At 51.5% G+C, this 19,513-nt stretch overlaps 1 protein-coding gene across 10 annotated transcripts in view; it reads right to left on the reverse strand.

The window, feature by feature from the left end:
- Positions 1 to 47: 47 nt before the first annotated feature.
- LOC109647491 (histone-lysine N-methyltransferase 2C-like) overlaps positions 48 to 19,513 on the reverse strand; it is a 43,347-nt gene continuing 23,881 nt past the window's right edge. For 4 of the 10 annotated variants that reach the window (XM_069512126.1, XM_069512123.1, XM_069512119.1 and 1 more), the window contains 41 exons: positions 19,070 to 19,288; positions 18,422 to 18,556; positions 17,494 to 18,100; positions 16,613 to 17,412; positions 16,276 to 16,524; positions 15,819 to 16,183; positions 15,556 to 15,743; positions 14,380 to 14,805; positions 13,742 to 14,148; positions 13,532 to 13,631; positions 13,125 to 13,436; positions 12,814 to 12,928; positions 12,651 to 12,723; positions 12,447 to 12,510; positions 12,125 to 12,357; positions 11,559 to 11,984; positions 10,375 to 11,418; positions 10,018 to 10,290; positions 9,669 to 9,851; positions 9,365 to 9,526; positions 8,537 to 8,672; positions 8,114 to 8,237; positions 7,820 to 7,995; positions 7,541 to 7,653; positions 7,326 to 7,463; positions 7,186 to 7,234; positions 6,999 to 7,105; positions 6,817 to 6,915; positions 6,503 to 6,706; positions 6,292 to 6,413; positions 6,004 to 6,199; positions 5,682 to 5,891; positions 5,201 to 5,580; positions 4,986 to 5,098; positions 3,607 to 3,743; positions 3,378 to 3,505; positions 2,673 to 2,874; positions 2,441 to 2,557; positions 2,020 to 2,093; positions 1,450 to 1,558; positions 48 to 1,119 (listed from right to left, as the gene is read on the reverse strand). In XM_069512126.1, coding sequence (XP_069368227.1) covers positions 1,027 to 1,119; positions 1,450 to 1,558; positions 2,020 to 2,093; positions 2,441 to 2,557; positions 2,673 to 2,874; positions 3,378 to 3,505; positions 3,607 to 3,743; positions 4,986 to 5,098; positions 5,201 to 5,580; positions 5,682 to 5,891; positions 6,004 to 6,199; positions 6,292 to 6,413; positions 6,503 to 6,706; positions 6,817 to 6,915; positions 6,999 to 7,105; positions 7,186 to 7,234; positions 7,326 to 7,463; positions 7,541 to 7,653; positions 7,820 to 7,995; positions 8,114 to 8,237; positions 8,537 to 8,672; positions 9,365 to 9,526; positions 9,669 to 9,851; positions 10,018 to 10,290; positions 10,375 to 11,418; positions 11,559 to 11,984; positions 12,125 to 12,357; positions 12,447 to 12,510; positions 12,651 to 12,723; positions 12,814 to 12,928; positions 13,125 to 13,436; positions 13,532 to 13,631; positions 13,742 to 14,148; positions 14,380 to 14,805; positions 15,556 to 15,743; positions 15,819 to 16,183; positions 16,276 to 16,524; positions 16,613 to 17,412; positions 17,494 to 18,100; positions 18,422 to 18,556; positions 19,070 to 19,288 — 9,408 coding nt within the window. In that variant the 3' untranslated portion in view covers positions 48 to 1,026. The remainder of the gene's footprint in view (positions 1,120 to 1,449; positions 1,559 to 2,019; positions 2,094 to 2,440; positions 2,558 to 2,672; positions 2,875 to 3,377; positions 3,506 to 3,606; positions 3,744 to 4,985; positions 5,099 to 5,200; positions 5,581 to 5,681; positions 5,892 to 6,003; positions 6,200 to 6,291; positions 6,414 to 6,502; positions 6,707 to 6,816; positions 6,916 to 6,998; positions 7,106 to 7,185; positions 7,235 to 7,325; positions 7,464 to 7,540; positions 7,654 to 7,819; positions 7,996 to 8,113; positions 8,238 to 8,536; positions 8,673 to 9,364; positions 9,527 to 9,668; positions 9,852 to 10,017; positions 10,291 to 10,374; positions 11,419 to 11,558; positions 11,985 to 12,124; positions 12,358 to 12,446; positions 12,511 to 12,650; positions 12,724 to 12,813; positions 12,929 to 13,124; positions 13,437 to 13,531; positions 13,632 to 13,741; positions 14,149 to 14,379; positions 14,806 to 15,555; positions 15,744 to 15,818; positions 16,184 to 16,275; positions 16,525 to 16,612; positions 17,413 to 17,493; positions 18,101 to 18,421; positions 18,557 to 19,069; positions 19,289 to 19,513) is intronic. The other 6 variants (XM_069512125.1, XM_069512124.1, XM_069512128.1 and 3 more) reach the window with 6 other exon arrangements.

The raw sequence follows: 19,513 nt of genomic DNA on the forward strand, positions 1-19,513 counted from the left end.
TTGATTCTGAATAATAATAATAAATATATAATAATAAATCAAGAGGATTTCTTTTGTTTTGATTCTTCATGATGTAAAATATTTTATTTTCTGTAAATGATTCTAAATCAGTATTTCCACATTTTTGCCCAAAAACAAACAGAAACATCGTCACTCTGTTTACGTCCAATAATAAAAAAGAAAACATCAGAAACAGCTGATCAAACCTCGTATGTACACGCAATCAAGATGAAAAAAAAACTCACAAAAAACACAGACACCTGCAGACAAAAAAATAAAGTGTGACGAAGGCCGCGGTGAAACCTGCCCGACGCTCTTCAGTCTTTGACCAATCAGACGGCAGGAAACAGAAACGGTGTCAGAATATTTAAAAGGCTCCAGTGGAACAGGAGAGCGAGGGTTAGACGGTGGTGATGAAGATGAGGATGAGGATGTTACGGTCGCTCTCGGTGGAGTGATCTCTAAACTTTGTCTTAATTTATAGTACAGATATTTACACGCTGCGACTCGGACCTTTAACTCACCGTGGATTTAGAAAATAGCTTCATTAATAAATACAAAAAAAACAACTAAAAACAACAAGCTCTTATTTTACAGGAAATTAACAAAACACGGGGGGGTGGGGGGGGGCTCGTGGAATCAAGTTTCTGTTTTTTTATTGTTTTGTGTTTTTTTTAGTGCAACTTTATTGATAAACGTCCCTTTGACGAAACATTCTCTTATTTCAGTGACTCACATTTTTACACCTGTTTTACATAATATACAAACAGAGGACCAGCCCCTTCGGTAGCCCCGCCCCCTCACCTGCCCTGATATACAGCCCCTCCCCCGTCAATATTAGTTCTCTGATCAAAACTGTTTTATTATGAAACTCTTCTGATATGAAGTTAGGCTCCACCCACAGAGCGTGGGCCATTAACATCCAGTTTCAGCACCAAGATGAGAGAGCTGCCAGGGTGTGTGTGTGTGTGTGTGTGTGTGTGTGTGTGTGTGTGTGTGTGTGTGTGTGTGTGTGTGTGTGTGTGTTCAGTTCATCCATTTGCTGCAGTTGACAGCTCCACAGTGACACGGGATCTTATGTTGATCGTCCTCCAGGTCGAACTTGTAGTCGTAAGACAACTGAGAGAGGAAGAGAGATGTAATCAGTTCATTAACACTTTACTGACACACACACACACACACACTGATGTATGTATTGTGTGATGAATTATGAATAGTCAGAATTAAATTGTAGATATCTAAAACTATGTAATAACTGATATTTCTAATGAGATATCACACATACGAAGGACAGCGTGTACTTTGAATGTTACTATGTAACAACATGATATTTTGTTTATTTATTTGTATCTATGTAGAAATTATTACTCATCAAAATGACATTGTTCAGTTAATTCTGAGAGAAATTGTAATAATTGATTATAACGGATTAAATTGATGATTGATTACCTCTTCTCCTCTCTGGATGCGTCGACAGGAGCTGATGATGATCTTGTTCTCCTTCTCCACTGTCACCACCTCTGTGATGCAGTTAGGAGCACACGAGTGGTTGATGTACCTGTCAATCACAGATCAATAACACGATTGGTTGATGTACCTGTCAATCACAGATCAATACAGCCCTTCCCTCTCTGCGATCATGTGACCTGTTAACATGTGGTCAAACACACGCTACATGCGACACAGTCGTCAGATGGGTCATGTTTTTTGTGTGTTCAAGTATCAGTGAGTTGTCGTAGCACCTGTTCTCCTGCAGGTGTAGCTGTTTCCTCTGACAACATGCTAAGTTAGCTTGTTGCTATCATTGTTTAACTCTGTTTCTGTCTGCCCGTCTCCATGGTGATGTTTGTCTGTACAAACAGGATGTGAATCGATGGTAGACAAAATAAAACAACCTGCAGCTCGGAGGTGAGAACCACCTGTTGATGCAGCTGTTACACAACTGTACAGGTAAACAATCCGGTGACCTTTGACCTGACGTCACATTAAAAACCAGTCTGAACCAGTCCGAGGACTCACCTGGCAGGCCCTCCTGTGATGGTGGCATCGATCACGTAGTCGTTGTCGATCCGAAACATGTACACGCCACGGTTCTAGACACACACACACACACACACACACACAGACACAGACACACACACACACACACACACACACACACACACACACACACACACACACACACAGAGAGAGAGAGAAAACATGAGTGTGTGTCCGTCTTTGTGAGGACGTTATGGCCAGTCCTCACTTTCTGACCCACTTTAATGGACTGTCTGGGGGTTGAGACTTGGGTTAAGGTTAGTTTAAAGTTAGTCTAAGTTAGTTTAAGTTAGTTTGGGTTAGTTTAGGTATTTAGTTGTGATGGTTAAGGTTAGGGAATGTATTATACCAATGAATGTCCTCACTAAGATAGAAGTACAAACTTGTGTGTGTTAGTTACCTGGGACTCGTACAGTCTCTCCTTGCGATTGGCCACTTCGCTCCTGATGATGGTGCCGATGTACTCGATGACCATGGTGCATTTCTCAATGTCTCTGGCAGCGTACAGACCTAGACCCTACACACACACACACACACACACACACACACACACACACACACACACACACAGGGTCAGTGTTCTATCCGTCAGTCATCAGTCACATGTTCAGGTGGAGCTGCAGGTGTCTCACCTGGATGCGGGAGCGAGCCAGGTAAACGTTGCTCTTCCACTCGGCCTTCATGCGTCGGTACTGAGATGACTTCGAGTGGCGTCCCTGGTGAGCGCTAGCCACAGATTCTCCTGGAGAGAGCGAGATGACGCCAGGAACGAGACCCACGATGGAGCCCACTGAGCCCTGACACCTGGGAGCGATGCTGGTCAGCAGGTACGGTCTGTCGCACACACACAACGTTAACCACGTGACGTGAGGGATCAGAGGAGGCTGGGACTTAACACGTTATCGATCACAACACAGATGTGTGACACCCGGAAACAGAACAAACGTTCTCTTACAACTGTTCCTCAATATTTGGAGGCCCAATTTATCGGCACCTTAACTTTCCCGAATGACCGAAATGCTGCGCGATACCTATTCTGGCTATTCCATACCACATGCTTTACTTTGTTATTTACTGAAGGATTCATTGGTGTTCGCTGTTACGCTGTTACGCTGTTACGCTGTTATGCTGTTACGCTGTAGCTTATCTCTGTAGAGTCTGGCTTCTTTTGTCCTTTGTGCTTATGGTTCTATTGTTTGTTCCATTTTCTTATTTTTTTTTTCTGTGTGATGTTAAATATAAAAAAAATCAAATAAATGTTCCTCAGTTATCAAAATCTTTGACAATTATTGATCCAATCTATTAACGACTCATGGCTGCAGATGTAATCAGATTACCTCTTTGCCTGGGAGGCTTTGGGCTCAGAGCGGGCGGAGCCTGACGGGCTGAACGCCAGGGGCCACTCCATGAGAGGGTTCCTGCCATAACGAAAGCTGTAACGTCCACAGGCCTCCACACCTGGTAACTACACACAGACACACAGACACACACACACAGAGAGTGAGTGAGTGAGTCTTTACTTGTGGACGTACAGAATGTGTGTGTGTGTGTGTGTGTATAACGTACAGACTCTATGATCCTGATCACTGCAGACGTAGTTAAACCGAACAGATCTTCTCCTTTCAGATAAGCAGGAAACAGCTTCAGGGTTCCACTGGACAATCTCATCTGAGCCACTGGATCCAAGATCTGATCCCACACAGCTGCAGAGAGAGAGAGACTGATGAGGTCAGGACCTACAACATGACGAGGTCAGGACCTACAGCATGACGAGGTCAGGACCTACAGCATGACGAGGTCAGGACCTACAGCATGACGAGGTCAGGACCTACAGCATGACGAGGTCAGGACCTACAGCATGACGAGGTCAGGACCTACAGCATGACGAGGTCAGGACCTACAACATGACGAGGTCAGGACCTACAACATGACGAGGTCAGGACCTACAGCATGACGAGGTCAGGACCTACAACATGACGAGGTCAGGACCTACAGCATGACGAGGTCAGGACCTACAGCATGACGAGGTCAGGACCTACAGCATGACGAGGTCAGGACCTACAGCATGACGAGGTCAGGACCTACAGCATGACGAGGTCAGGACCTACAGCATGACGAGGTCAGGACCTACAGCATGACGAGGTCAGGACCTACAACATGACGAGGTCAGGACCTACAGCATGACGAGGTCAGGACCTACAGCATGACGAGGTCAGGACCTACAACATGACGAGGTCAGGACCTACAGCATGACGAGGTCAGGACCTACAGCATGACGAGGTCAGGACCTACAGCATGACGAGGTCAGGACCTACAGCATGACGAGGTCAGGACCTACAGCATGACGAAGTCAGGACCTACAACATGACGAGGTCAGGACCTACAACATGACGAGGTCAGGACCTACAGCATGACGAGGTCAGGACCTACAGCATGACGAGGTCAGGACCTACAGCATGACGAGGTCAGGACCTACAACATGACGAGGTCAGGACCTACAGCATGACGAGGTCAGGACCTACAGCATGACGAGGTCAGGACCTACAGCATGACGAGGTCAGGACCTACAACATGACGAGGTCAGGACCTACAACACGACGAGGTCAGGACCTACAACACGACGAGGTCAGGACCTACAACACGACGAGGTCAGGACCTACAACACGACGAGGTCAGGACCTACAGCATGACGAGGTCAGGACCTACAACATGACGAGGTCAGGACCTACAACATGACGAGGTCAGGACCTACAGCATGACGAGGTCAGGACCTACAGCATGACGAGGTCAGGACCTACAACATGACGAGGTCTTGACTTTCTGATGCATGAAGAATGAAACATTATGGTTTAAACACGATCGTGAAAATAATGATTTGATCTGATGCAACAGTCACAGCTACCACTTCCTGTTTGTGCAGGAATCACTTCACCTGCCATGTTTACCTTTAGGCGTCAGTCCGGTCAGGATGAGGTCGTCGTGTCCTTTCTCCACCACTTTGACTTTAAACAGCGGCCGACCGTCATCATCCTCGATGTAGCACATGTACTTACAGCGTCTGAGGAGCAGGAGTATTAGTCATTAAAGAGCTGATGCTCTGTGTTGCACACGGTTCAGGAACAATGACCCTGAGTCTCCTCATCCATGAGTCACACTTTACCTGCTGCTGTGGCGCATGCTCCAGTAGATGCGGTTGGCATGGTAACCAACAGGGAAGATGGCGGTCTGGTTGTGGAAGGCCCTCATCTGCTGAGGGAGGAGCCTGCCGACAGCACGAAATAGCAGGCTGCCAACTCGGAAGGTGTACTGCCGCTCGCCGCGCTGCACCACAGCTGCGATCTGCCGTGCCTCATCCCGCTGCACGTACACACGCCGGAACACAGCAAAGCACCGTAGCTCCGAGTCGTACGGGTCAGAGACCAGCATTGCCGCAGGGTCGGGGGTCAGCCCTGGAGTGGAGGAGGGGGAGCAGCTGGAAGATCTGTCCCCGCTGAGAGGAACCGTCCTGGGCTTGTGAAAGTGACACAACATCGTCTTATCCTGGAGGACACAAAGACAAAGTGAGACGCAGGCAGAACAGGTGCGTGTGTGTCAGTTGCAGGGTGTTGCTGTAAATCACTGCTACAAAACAGTGTATTCACCTTGAAGAAGGTGCAGTGCGCCTGCAGTGCGCAGGTGAAGTGGTAGGTGTTGGTGCAGCGCAGACGGTTGCAGCCACTCGTGGCTCCAGTTTGTTGACAGTGAGCGCAGCGCAGTGACAAACCTCGTCTCAGCGCCAGTTCCACGTTTATCAGAGCGCCGGCCTGAGTCTCGTACACCTCACTGGACCACAGAGCGCAGTTCAGGTGCACCTGACACACAGAGACACAAAGACAGGTTATCACTTGACACTAAGCTGGTCCAGACTATCGTCAGACGGGTCCAGACTATCGTCAGACGGGTCCAGACTATCGTCAGACTCACCCACAGGTCCAGGTCCAGGTTAAGGAGTCTCGCCGGTCCGTCTGTCTGTCCGTCACCCAGCTGGTGACAGAAGCAGCATCTCCGCTGGTCTTTGGGTAATGGGTCAGGTTGAAGGCACGCCCCCAACTTCTTCAACATCATATCCACCTCTTCCTCTGTTGGCACGGCAACTGCCTCATTAGTAATGCCCGGACCCCTGAGTAAAAAGAGAGACATGCAGGATGATGCCAACGGGCCAAGTAGTTCAGTCTAATGCCAACAGGGCAACTAGTTCAGTGTGATGCTAACCGGCTAAATGTGATGCGAACGCTCCAGCGTCTCCAGCGGGAACTCTTCATCCTCTTCCCGTGTCGAGTCAAGTCCTCTCCACCCGGGACTGCGCGGGGGTGGGGCCTCAGCTTCACCTTCATCTTTAAACCAATCAGAGTCAGCAGGTTATTCAATCAATCACACCGCTGATCAAACACTAACTTACGATACAGTCGGTGACCACACTCACTTTCAGGCTGTCCACACGGGGCCTGGTCTCCATGGTGATGGTTGAGGCGGGCGGGAAGGAGAGCGTTGGGGAAGAGGAGGAGGAGGTGGTGGGAGTGTGGGGGAGGGAGTGCACAGCAATGGATGACATGTTGTTGTTGTACTGATGCTGCATTCTGGAGGGAGGGGGATGCTCTGAGCCGGACAGCAGGACGGGGACCACAGGCTGACAAAGAGACGTTATGATGTCATTAATCACTCGCCATAAGTCAGGTGTGTCACTACACACACAACAAATCAATAATCAATTTTCAACAGGAAGACGTGATCTCTCACCTTGTTTGCAGGTGTTTGGCTCTGGAGCTCAGACGTGTGGAGAGCAGAGCAGTTGGGACTACAGAACACCAGCGTGGATCCTGGTCCGGACCCACCCTCCTGGAAAACAAACAAACAGTCACTTCCTGTCTGACACGTCTGTGGCTTCACCTTCTCACAGTCAGTTGTCAGCAGGGTCCAACCTGTTTGAGCTCTTTGACGATGCGGACTCCGTTTCCCAGCAGCACCTTGCAGTAGCTGCAACCCTTAGGCCTGACAGTAGCAGAGCCGCCATGTTGGTTGTCGATGCCTGAGGGAAATACACACACAGGATGTTGACAGCTGTCAATCATCAGGACAGCTAGAAACAAATGTGTGTGTTTTACAGACCTGTGTTTCCTGCAGCAGGGGGTCTCAGCTGTCTGCTTCCTGACGAACCCTGCACACACACATCAAACATCATCATTAACACACACACACACACACACACAGAGACACACACACACACACAGAGACAGACACACACACACCTGTGTCAGCGGCACTCTCACTCCAGCCAACAGTGCCAAAGAGCTGTGCTCGGGGCCGGGGGCCCGGCTCAGCTGGTAGTCGACGGGGACGGGAATCCGCAGCAGCTCCGCCACCGCTGCCATTACACCTGCAACGTTCTGGAAACGTAGTGATGTCATCAGGAAAATGTTTTTAACTATGCAAGTTTCCTGTTGGGAGAGAATGAGTCGTTTACCTGAGCGGCAACAGGGTTCAGAGTTATCGCTATGGTAACCAGGTCTGTGTTTGAGCAGGAGGGAGGTCCCTGATGGTTAGGTTCCGTCTTCACTTCCTGTTTCACTGCAGAGCCTGAACACACAGACACACTTATTACACACACTTATTTATAGAAACAGACAGTTGTTAGTTTCGACATGAAAACATGTTTGTAACGTGTCATGTTCCAAATGTTGAAGAAGAGGAGTGTTTTTATTAAGTATTAACATCAGACCCAGCTTCTTTTCACGTCACTGACCTTTTCCCCAGGCGCAGGGCATGACTGGTATTGGAGGCGAGGGACAGGGCGATGGTGGCTCCAGTTTGATGAAAGAGAGGTCGGGGTACCTGCTGATCTCACCGTCCGACACACTCTCTGGAGACGACGATGGGACATAGCCATCGGGGCTGTTGCGCTCCGACGAGTCCTGGATCCTGAGGTGAAGAAGATTCAAGATTAGTTTTACATTAACGTTTTTCTATCGTTGCTTCAGTTATTGTCTTCATGTTATTTGTAAATAAAGTTTCAAAACCTGAGGTGTCGTCAGTTTACCTGAGCTCCTCCTGGTTGTTGTGGGGTGGAGTCGGTAAAGAGGCGGGGACATCTACTGTCTTGTGGGCGTGGTTTACAACCAACAGCCCTCCCCCTTTCTGCTTCAGATCTGATGAACTTTTCACTGAGAACATAAAAAAAGTTGCACGTGAAAAAAAAAGGTGTGGCTTTTTATCTTTGATGTGGCCAGAAGTATGTGACCAGCTGACCCTCACAGACTGAATATAGAGACGACGCAGCTAAGAGTGACGGTTCGGTGGCTCACCAGCGTCACTGTGCAGATCAAAAAGGCAGAAGTTGCATCATGTTGCCGGGTCAATATTCAGCATTATTATTATTCTTGATTCTTACACGATCTGTCCTTTGGCCGAGACAATAAAGTATATTTGATTTGATGAAGAGACTCAGTGTCTGTCTTCTCACCGTCCTGCTCACTGATCTCCTTCCTGCTCAGCTCCTCCGTCGTGGCGAAGCCGTTCACCAGCTTCTGCCTGGCGACAGGCGGGGGGGTTGGGGGCAAGGAGGCCGGAGGTGTGGGAGGGTTAGTGAGGTTATTCTGCTGGGAGAGAGAGAGTCACATGTGAAGTATATTGAGATAACTCAGGGCAGACTGTACAACTACTGTTGATGCTGCTGTTTACAACAAAGAGAGGAGCAGAATATTTCCTGAGGAAGCTGAGATCAACGTGTGCAACAAGATGAGGGGAATCTTCTGTCTGTTGCAGCCAGTGCACTTTGCTGTGTTCTGCTGGGGGAGCGGCATCAGAGCCGGCGACACAGACAGACTCAAAGTGCTGATTAAGAAGTGGCTCCGTCATCGGCTGCAAACCGGACTCTTTTGAGGTGGTGGAGAGGAGGACGCTGACGTTATCCATCATGGACCATCAGGAGCACCCTCTCCACCACCTGGTGGACAGATACAGGAAGTCTTTCCTGCCCACAGCAATAAGACCATTCTCACCTCTGATAGTTTCTAACACCAGAACGCTCAGATAACGCTGCAACAACTGGTCCTTTTATTGTCATGTATTCATATTCATTTTTTACTGCACAGCTTATAGTCATATTTATTACTTTAGTCATGATCCAAACAAATACTGCAATTCTGCACCTCTTCTCTTTTATTTAGCTTTTTGTGAAATGTCCTCGACCTGCGGCTCAGATACAATAATTAACCAAATTGGGATCAAAAGAACATCTATCTATCTGTAGTACTCAGGTAGTATCAGTGTAGTACTACTACAGTAGTACCTTGTATATCAGCTGGGAGTAGAAGTCGGTAACTCCGTCAAGGCAGGCATTCCCAAAGGAGCCGCTCAGCCTGGAGTCTCTGCCCAGAGACGAGCTGCCGTATGGGGGGAACAGACTCAGATCAACCCCCAGAACCGGCTCCATGAGGGGCAGCACCGAGAGCTGAGAGGGAGGAGATTTTACAGGTAACATGAAGAGTGAAGTACAAGGATCACGTGTCGATAACGAGAAGAGTTTAGTTTCAGTGTGAGGAGAAAGAAAAAGATCAAGAAAGAGAAGAGAGGAGGAGGTGTGGTCATTGTACCTGTCGGAGGTGTGTCATTAGCGGGTCAGAGGAGGAGGACTGCAGTGTCTTCTCCTCCTCCTCTCTCTTCCTCCTCTTGTATTTGGGAGTAGCTCTGTCTTTCTCAGGGCGAGTGAGTCTCTTACTGCGCTGAATCTTCTTCCTGTTGGAGGCGTCCATCAGCTCCGCATCTTCCATCATCACCTGCAGGACAGTTCGCCATGTTAACGGTGAAGAAATGGTGAGAGTCGGGGAAAACGTCTCAGCAGCAATAAGAGACGATGTCATGCTCCAAACTAAATGTGAATTCAAAATAAACGTTTTGCTAAACGGAGCGTAGGTCAAGTTAACACTTTCCTCCTCTACTCACCACGTTGCCATAGGAACCAGGCTTGTCCTCCTCCTCAGAACGGACGCTCTCATTGGAGAGCTGGCGGCGGGCGTTGGGCAGGGCCTGACCGGTGAGTGACGGTGTGATGGCGGGGGACATCTTGTCCTTCAGCAGATGTCTGAGCAGCTCCTTCCCCCCATCTCCTTCTTTACCCCACCCATGGAGGGGGGACGGGGAGGAGAATCCCTCGCCTTCTCCCTCCTCCATCTTCACCACATGTGCCCCACAGGCTCCACCATCCTCCCGCTCCTCCTGCAGGAGAGACGACATATCAAAATAAAGCACATGCAGCATCATCACCACATCAGACACTGAGAATATATGACATCTCCAAACCTTAACTCCCAGAGGAGCCGCAGACAGGGGGCCTCGCTGACACTCCAGGCCCAGGACTGAGGCTCTCTGCTGGGCTGCAGCGCTGAACGACAGCTGCCTCTCCAGCTCCGAAGACGGAGCCAGACCACTGAATGACACGTCTGATAGGTCCACATTGCCCGGGGTGGGTGTACAGCAGGAAGTGTCAGAGAGCGCTGGAGTGGGCGGGGCTGTAATGTCATCCGAGTGGGAGGACAGGGGTGTCCTACCTCCCCCTCCCCCCATGATGTCGTCTCCGTCCCTCTTCCTGCTCCTCCTCTTCTTTGGTTTGTCGTTGGGGATGATATCAGAGTAGAGCTGGATGAGGGGGGAGGGGGCACCAGAGGAGGAGCAGGAAAAGGAGCTGGGAAGGGGGGTCGCCGGCGAGGATGACTCGTGTCCAAATCGAGCATCCGGACCTCCAGGATTGGAGGGGGTTATTCCTGAAGGGCCTATCCCAGCTGGTCGTACCTGTCCCTGGACTGAGGGTCCGACTGATCCTGGGAGCCTGGGTCTGGTCTGGAGGTTGGCAGGAAGTGGGTGAGCTCCTGGGTGCTGGGGCCCTGTGAGGCCCTGGTGGAGGCCTGGCTGATGGGCGAAGGGCGCCCCCTGGGGTCTGGGTGCTGGGGAGGACTGAAGGAAGTCCTGTGGCAGCTCAGAGCTGAAGAAAGGCAACTGTGAGAGACTATCAGCCCCCGGGGCAGGGGCTGGCCCTGCAGGATCTCCAGGTGCGGGTGTTTGTACGACCCGAGGTGCAACTCCAACCCCAGTACCCATGGAAGCTCCCAGGATGCCTTGCTGCTCCAGCTCCATTCTCTGCTGCAGTGCTCGATGGCGCTCGACCTGAGAGCACAAGGACAGAGTAAGAGCTGCGTCTCTACTTCCCGTGTCCTGGTTGATGACGGCCAGGGGCGTTACCTCCTGCATGAGCTGCACTCTCTGCCTCTCTTGCTGTTCTCTCAGCCGCTCCCGCCGCTCTCTCTCCTGGAAACCTTCACTGAACGGGTTGTTGTCATCAAACTTTACCTGCAGTGCCAAGAAACAGGGCGGAGTTTAAATAATCAACTGTATGTCTTCATGTTAACCGTGACATGAAAGAAAAACATCATATTTCATCAGCAGGTTATTGGATCATGATGAAAATCCCTATGCCTCTGGTGTCTTACCTGAGGTGTGGGGGCAGCTCCGTCCCCTGCTGCTCCAGTGGGACCCCCAGAAGGGCCCCGGGGCCCTGCATTGAAGGCTGCTGTTGGAGCGGCAAGGCCGGCCACCATGACTGGGGTCTGGGTGTGTGGGGAGGCCTGGGGGGTATTAGGCAAGGTAGGGGGCAGATGAGGTGGCATCCTCTGCCCCAATGCCCCTGGACCAGTGCTCCCTGGAGTCCAACCAGGAGAGACATTTGTAACGCAGGCCTGAGTGGGTCCACCTGGGTGGGGCTGCATGGGCACCATGGGCTGGGAGAGCAGGGTCTGGGGGATGGGTGCTGCCTCTGTGGGCATCATGGGGGGGGTGGCTGGCGGCTGCAACGCCCTCTGCTGTTTGGCTCTGTAGTCGTCGATCAGCTCTGTATGATCCTTCTGCTGCTTCCTGATCTGAAGACACACACAGTGCATCATTGATCATCACACAGCAACTATAGAGATTGTGTGAGTGTATGAGTGGATCAATCCTCCACTGAGTCCCTGTGCGCTGCCGTCGCACCGTTGATGGATCAACAGGTGTATTCGTTTACCTGCTCTAGCTGTTTCTGGACCGCTCCCTGCTGCTCTGTGATGGAGCGGAGTTGGGCAACGTCCTCCTCGGCGAAAGCTCGTCCTGCCTTCTTGGCTGTTCTTTGTTTGGCTGACAGAGCTTTTTTGGCCTTGCGGTGGGCAGCGATCTGGTCCTCCAGGAGGCGCTGCTGCATCTGCAGGAGCTGCTGCGTCTCCCCCAACCATTCCTCATACTGACGCCGCTGAGACTCATCTGCAAGAAACATTACATTTTTCATTTCATGAGCCAATCAGGGTTCATGATAAATTTAACAGTCAGTGACAGAGTCAGCGGATACTCACTGACGAAGCCTGCGCCGAAGCTGGGCGGGTTCGGTCGCACCAAAGGAGGATTCAATTTCTCGTCCTGACAGGAAGAGGAAGAGAAGGGTCTCAGTACATTTCACTGTAGATCTTTTTATGACAAGGAGTTTGTGTCTCACTTGTGAAGAACGCAGCAGGAGATTGTCCACGATCACTGTGTCTATATGCTGCAGTTCTGCTCACCTGTCCAGCAAGGTGTGGAGGCTGTGGTGTCTCCTCTGGAACCGGGTCCCCTGAAGCTGGAGGCTGTTGAAACCTGACGGATACACAAACACAGTCAGTGTCCACAGGAACACGATGTGATCATACTAGACATTTATCTCCCCCTCCTGATCAGAGGTCATACCTGTTGATGACCATCGGGTTCAGTCCTATGTTTCCCTGAGTCATCACCTTGTTGATGCCCTTCAGAGCCACCATCTTAGCCTTCATGATGGGGTCTGAGATGGAGTCGAAGTCTTCTACACACACACACACACACACACACACACACACACACACACACACACACACACACACACACACACACACACACACACACACACACACACACACACACACAGCAGATGTGAGTGAACCTGGGTTTGTGTATGTTCATCAGAGGTTTGAATGTGAAGCTGAGACTCAGTTGAAAATGTGACAGGGTTCAGGTCTTACCTATGTTGGGGAACAGAGTGTCTGAGGTGGACCTCTGTTGGATCAGTGCCTGCATCTGTTTCTGCTGCTGCTGCTCCTGACGCTCTTGGTCCAGGAGTTCCTGCAGGAGGAGGGGCTGCTCCTCCAAGAGCAGGGGCCGAGCTTTGCTTAGGTTCTGCATCTGGTTCTGAGTGGACGCTCCCAGGTGTGGAAGTTGGTTCTGAGTGTTGAGAAGGAGATGGTGTTGGGGGGGTTGAACGGCGAGTGGATGAGGGGTGAGGAGGGACGAGGGTCCAAAGGGTCTCTGCTGCTGCTGGAAGACGGATGGTTGCCCTAGAGACGAGGTGACAGATGAGACATTGTGGTTTAATTTCATCAACTCAATCAACACAGATCAATAATCTATCAATAAAAACTGATCTGTTCACCTGCAGCTGCAGGGGGTTGAACCCTAGGAGCCATGACTGACATCGGAGCCAGTTCATGGGCCTGAAGAGCAGGAACGACCCCCAAGTCCTCCACCTTCTCCTGGAGGGAAGAAAACACGATAATCAAAACAACTTATTTTGTCAAATTATTGACGAGGTGTTTATTCTGTTATTGATCAGCTCTTGTAACACAATGAGAGATGCTCTCACCTTGGCGAGAAGGGCAGAGGAGCCGACCTGGCTGGAGCCTGCTGCCTTGGTCCCTGGAGCTCCTGGGGGTCCTTGAGTTCTGGCGACAGCTCCAGGTTGTGTTGTCAGGTGCAGGTCTGCTGAGGGATCGTCTCTAACTTCTATCTTAACGCAGTCCTTCACTTCCTGTTTAACCTGGGCCGTCGGGTGGAAGTGGCTATCTGTCCTTCTGGACCCCTCTGCAACATCACTCCTCTCTCCCCCGTCCTTGTCATCCGGCTCCCCGAGGTCCAGCTCCTCGTTGAACATGTCCTTTTTGTCCTCCAGATTGAGCTCCGGGTCAGCGTAGGCGATCAGGTCAAACTTACCGGACAGCAGGAAGTCATCAAGATGTAGGTCGTTAGGACCCAGATCCAGGTCCTCTTTACCTGAAACAGATCCAGAACGGGAGAGATGAGAAGAACTGACAGGTTCAATATCATTGATTGAGTCTGAATTAAATATTGTATTCTTATTGTTCCCCGTTTCACTGATCATCAATATTTGGAACTTCCGACTCATGAGTACTCAGTGCTACCTCACGAGTAATCACATATCATGGTGAGTCTAAACATCACCCTGCTGATCTCATTCTTCTGCCAAACTGATGTGACTCATACCGTCTTCAGGGTCGAGGTTCAGGTTGAGGTCGACCAGATCTTTCACCTCCACATCCTCAAGGTCTTTCACAGCAGACTCCTCCCCCTCCAGGTGCTCCTCAATCCCCTCAGCCACTGGGAGAGTTGACTCTGGGCCACTTTGAGTCAGAGCTGTCGTGTGGCTGAGGTGCTGCTGGTTCAGCTGCTCCACGCCACCCGCAATCACCATCTGCACGCCCAGAGGGATCTCGCCCATCCTAGGACCTTGACTGGGCCTGACGCTGGACAGCTGTGGGTCTCTGGGGTGCAGCAGCGGGGCCTCAGGTGGAGGGAAGGGCAGCCTCAGGCGATTCTCAGGGGCCCGGTGTCGGAGCTCGATGTAAGGCTGTCCCCTGATGCTGTGCTGTTGGATGGGGAGGGAACGTGGGAGGAACGGCTGGGGGACACCTGAGCAGGTAGGCAGGAGCAGAAACAGCGTCTTTGTAAAATACCAAGATATTTAATCTTGTGAATTTTGGTACTTTAATCATTTAATTAAAGTACCAAACACAATATACAAATACAACAACAGAGTCAAGAAGATGACAAAACTTAACACATTATTTTCACTCTTTTCAGTTTTTGTTTTAATTGATTGATTGTTATTCCATCAAACAGTCGATGAGGCGTCTCTAAAGCCTAGTTTATGCTTCTGCGTCAAGTCGACGCCGTAGCTACGGCGTAGCTACGGCGTAGACGCAGACCCCTACGCCGTAGCCTGACGTGCGCCTCCCAAAAATCCTAACTACGCGGACGTCGACGCGGACCGTAAGCGCTGTGATTGGTCCGCTCAGAACGTAAGTTCCGGCAGTTGCTTTTCCGGTCTTTCTTCCTCGTCGTAAAAACCACCTCCGCAAACGTTTTCTTTGTAGCTTGCGCTTCAACATTTGCAATATAAGCATTTGTTCTTCAATATTGATGAGCTCCAACAACAAAAACAGCTGCTCCACCTCGGTCGCCATTGTTTACTGTTGTTTACTTTACGGAAGAAAAAGCGAGGATTCGGCTATAACCACACAAACACACCGCTACACCCCCTAGCGGCATGGCGGTGAATTGCAGAGCAACGCGTTCCCTCGACGCAGAACTTCGAATGCTCAATGACCTACGGCGTAGGTACGGCGTCGACGCGACGCAGAAGCATAAACTAGGCTTAACCTGGTATCATGGGTGGGAGAGCGTTAGGACTGGGGAGGGGTCGGTTGCCAGTGAACTCTCCAGTCAACGGCCTCCTCATCTGGACCGGGACTCCCTCTGCTCCACTGAGCCCAGAACCAGGCAACGAACCCTGGGGAGGTCGCAAAAATGAGTCCTGGGGAACTGGAGCTCCTGGAGGAACAGTGAACCTGAAGAAAGGGAAGAGATGAGTTCAGACCACATCATCACATCACCTCACGACCAGGTTTGGTTTATCCTCTCACCTCAGGACCGGTCCTCTAACACCCAGCTCTCTGGGGAAGCTCTGCCTGGGGAACGGAGCATCGCTGGGCGTGAAGCTTCTCTGCTGCTCCCCTGAGAAACCTCCAGGGAAGCTCGAAACTGGAGCCACTGCCAGACCACCAGGTCTCACAGTGCCGGGGTAGGGAGGTGGGGGGCGTGCAAACAATTCTGCTGGAGGAGTTGAAGGGTCGTCCTGAGACCAGTGACGGGGTGTCCCTGAACCAGGAGCAGGTGGAACAGTAAGAGATGAAGGTGGTCCTGAAGCTGGTTCCTGGAGACCTTTCTCCTGACGTAATGCACATTTCTGCTGCTGCTGCCTCAGGATGAGCTGACGCAACCGCTGACGCTGCACCGGAGCAGAGAGAATATGCAGTAGAACACAGCGGAACACAGTAGAACACAGCGGAACACAGTACAGAAGTGAATCACCTGTCTTACCTGTCGCAACTTCTCCTCTGAGTCACCAGGCTGCGGGAGAATGCTCATTGGTCCATCTAGAGAGGCCACACCCAGCACTGCCATTTCATTGGCTGCTGTCTTCTCAATCTGTGAAAGGCCTGGTGTCATGTGACCCTGCTCAAAGGGGTCGTGGCCTGGAGTTTGACCAGGGAAACTGTCTTCTGGCATCCCAGGGTGCTTTGGGGTCTGACTGCTTCTGGGAAAAGAGTCCTGTTGTTTTCCTGGAGACTGAAGGGAGAAAAATTGTGACTGTTGTGACTCTGACTTGTGTACACTGCAGGAGAGATGTGTGAACTGTAGTACAGACCCCACGTACCTGGTGGGGGGTCGGGGTGAAGGTCTCTCCTGGGGCCAGAGGGGTGAAGTTCTCCACTGGGGCTTGGATGAAGGACTCAGGGCCCTTCTGCGGCCTCGGTGTGGATGGTTGCTGGGTGTAGGGGTCAGTGCTCCGCTGACTCCCTGGTGATCGAGGGACACGCTCAGAGACAGAGGGGCGGGGCGTCCCTGGGTTGGAGTTGTAAGGGTCAAGGGTTGGGTGGGAGGGGGATGGACGGCGTGTAGAGGGCTGCTGATTGAACTGGTCCAGTCGCAGCGTGGGAGGGGGGGTGAGGTAGGATGGGTCAGAGTGTGGACGTGGTGTACCAGGGGCCAGAGGGTTAGTGTAGGGGTCAGGAGAGGGTCTGGAGGTCAAAGGTGACTGCTGGGTGAAGGGGTCAGGGATCTGCTGGCTGTAGTCGGGTCTGGGGGTTCCGGGCGTCTGGGCGTAGGGGCTCCGGTGGGGGGAGCCCAGCCCTGATAGTGGACTGGAGGGGAAGGAAGGGTCCAGTGTCTGGGGGAGGACAAAGCCCAGGTCTGTGGGCCTGGAAGGGTCCCTCCTTCCTCCTCCCCCCGTGTTTCCAAACATCTCCTGCTGGGGGGGCATGGGGGCTTTAAACACCCCACTCTGGACCAGTTCACCGACCCGCCCGTACAATTCAGCCGCCACACGGAGGTTACTGCTGTTATGTGGAGTCCTCTGGAAGGTTTCAGCTGCTCGGACACCGACGTTTCTGACTGCATGGTCAGAGGCGGAGCCAGAATGAGGGCTCATCATACCCGGTCTGCTCTGCTGGAGACCTGGGGGGAGAAAGAGAGGGATACGTCACAGGAGGAGGAAACAAGATGGAGGCATCAGCAGGAGGAAACTGTTGAAGTTACCTGATGCAGTGCCAAGGCCCCAGGAGATATCGCAGGCTTTGGAGTCGGGGGAACGACCGGGAGAACCAAAGGCATCGTGAGCCGGGGAGGCACTAAGGGAGTTACGGCGCTGCTGCTGGTGGGGTGGTGGACCACCGGGCTGGGAGGCAGAGGGGCGGGGCGTCCCTGCTAATTTACTATAAGGATCCCACGGAGAGGAGGGACGGGAGGAGGGCGGAGAGAACATCTGGGGGGAGGATGGGGGCTGATGGAGAGGGGAGGAGGGGTGAGGGGAGTGAGGGAGTGAGGAGAAGCCAGAGGGGGGTGGAGCTTGAGGTCTGAGGAAGACGTTGTCGGCCAGCCCTGAACTCTCCCCTGCCCCCTGCAGGAGCGGCTGCTGCCTCGACGGACCCTCCCTGGGGTTAGGGTGTGCAGGGGGGTGGACGGGAGAGGCTGGCTCCTGCTGCATGGGGGATATGGGGCTGCGGCTGCCGCTCTCCGGTGACAGCTGACCAATCAGATGCTGACTTGCCAACAGACGCTGCTGTTGAAGCTGCTCATTCTTCACTTGCTCCAACTTCTGAGTCGCCTCAATCTTCGCCAACTGTTTACTCTTCTGACGCATTTGCTGCGAGGGCAGAGAGAAAGAGAGACAGAGTGAGAGAGAGTGATAGAGGGAGAGAGAGAGAGTGATAGAGAGAGAGTGATAAAGAGAGAGAGAGAGGTGTGTCAGGTGTGATCATCAGTTTCTACATGGCAGCTGTTAATGCTCGCTTTCCCTCCCCCTCCGCTGTGTGTATACCGTGTGTGAACCGTGTATAGACTCCAGGTTATCAGAGTGAAATCTAAAGCGTGTGTGGACGAGCTCGGCACTGACTCGGAACAGGAAGAGGATTTCAGAGGATCATCCAGGAAGTCTGCTTCAAACAGTTTCACTTTGAAATCTTACCAGAGCTGGTTTGTCACCTCCTGCTACAGGTGCCTGGTGAGGACAATCTTTATCTGTTGGTGATTTTAGGACTTTGCTTTGGGGGAGATTTTCCTGCCTCTTCTTACTGGCTCCCCATCTGTCTTTAACCTCTCCCTTTTCAATGACAATTACATCAGACATTAGTGTAAGTGACTGAGGCTCAGCAGGTACACACACACACACACACACGCACGCACACACCCACACACACCCACGCGCACACACGTGCACACACACGTGCACACGCACACACTTTATAGACTCTCATGCCCCAGTTACAGTTATGTGACGCCATCCACTCTCATCTGTCTCTACAGCCATGACATGCAGCATGAGGGTTACCATGGTTACTACTCAGAGCGGGAAACCAACACCATCCTGTCACAGCGAGCTGCAGGTGAAACACGTGTTTTTAAAACTGTGGTGGAAACAGTAAGCCAGAGATTCTGTGGTTTTTTGTATGAACTGAAAACGAGATCAAACATTATTATGATGTCAACGTGTGAAGAAACAATATGTCTGATTATTTCTGATCAGTGTGTTGGAATCAAACATTTGTCAATACGACCCGGTGTTGGTTTCCTCTCAGGATGATGTGTTCAAGACAAACTCTCAAACTATGCTCACCTGTCTGAACTTCCACTCCTGCTCCTGCTCTGACTCTTTGGGCCTCAGTGAGTCCTTGAAATTCCCCTCCATGTCCATGGACATGGGGTCATACTGTCCCAGCTGAGGAGGTGGCGGAGGTGGCGGCGGCGGCTGAGGGGGTGGGTGGCGGTTCAGTGGGTCATTGGACAATTGCACCTTGTTAATGCGCTGAGCCGCTCGGTTGTCCCGAGCTTTTTGCTGCCAGAGAGAGAAAACACCTCGTTCACATGGATGGTCTAGACAGGATGCCACATGTAACGATACCAGAATAAAGCACTTCCTGCGACTGAGCATTCTGAACTGGTTGATGAAGATGTCTTGAGGAAACAGAAGAGTTTTAAAAGAAGAATCAGTCACGTAGACATGAACGATCCAACACTTTGGGTTGTTTTGTTCTTTACTGTTGGACATGATGCATTAATG

This window comes from Paralichthys olivaceus, chromosome 17 (assembly GCF_024713975.1).
Source record: "Paralichthys olivaceus isolate ysfri-2021 chromosome 17, ASM2471397v2, whole genome shotgun sequence".
NCBI classification, from domain to species: domain Eukaryota; kingdom Metazoa; phylum Chordata; class Actinopteri; order Pleuronectiformes; family Paralichthyidae; genus Paralichthys; species Paralichthys olivaceus.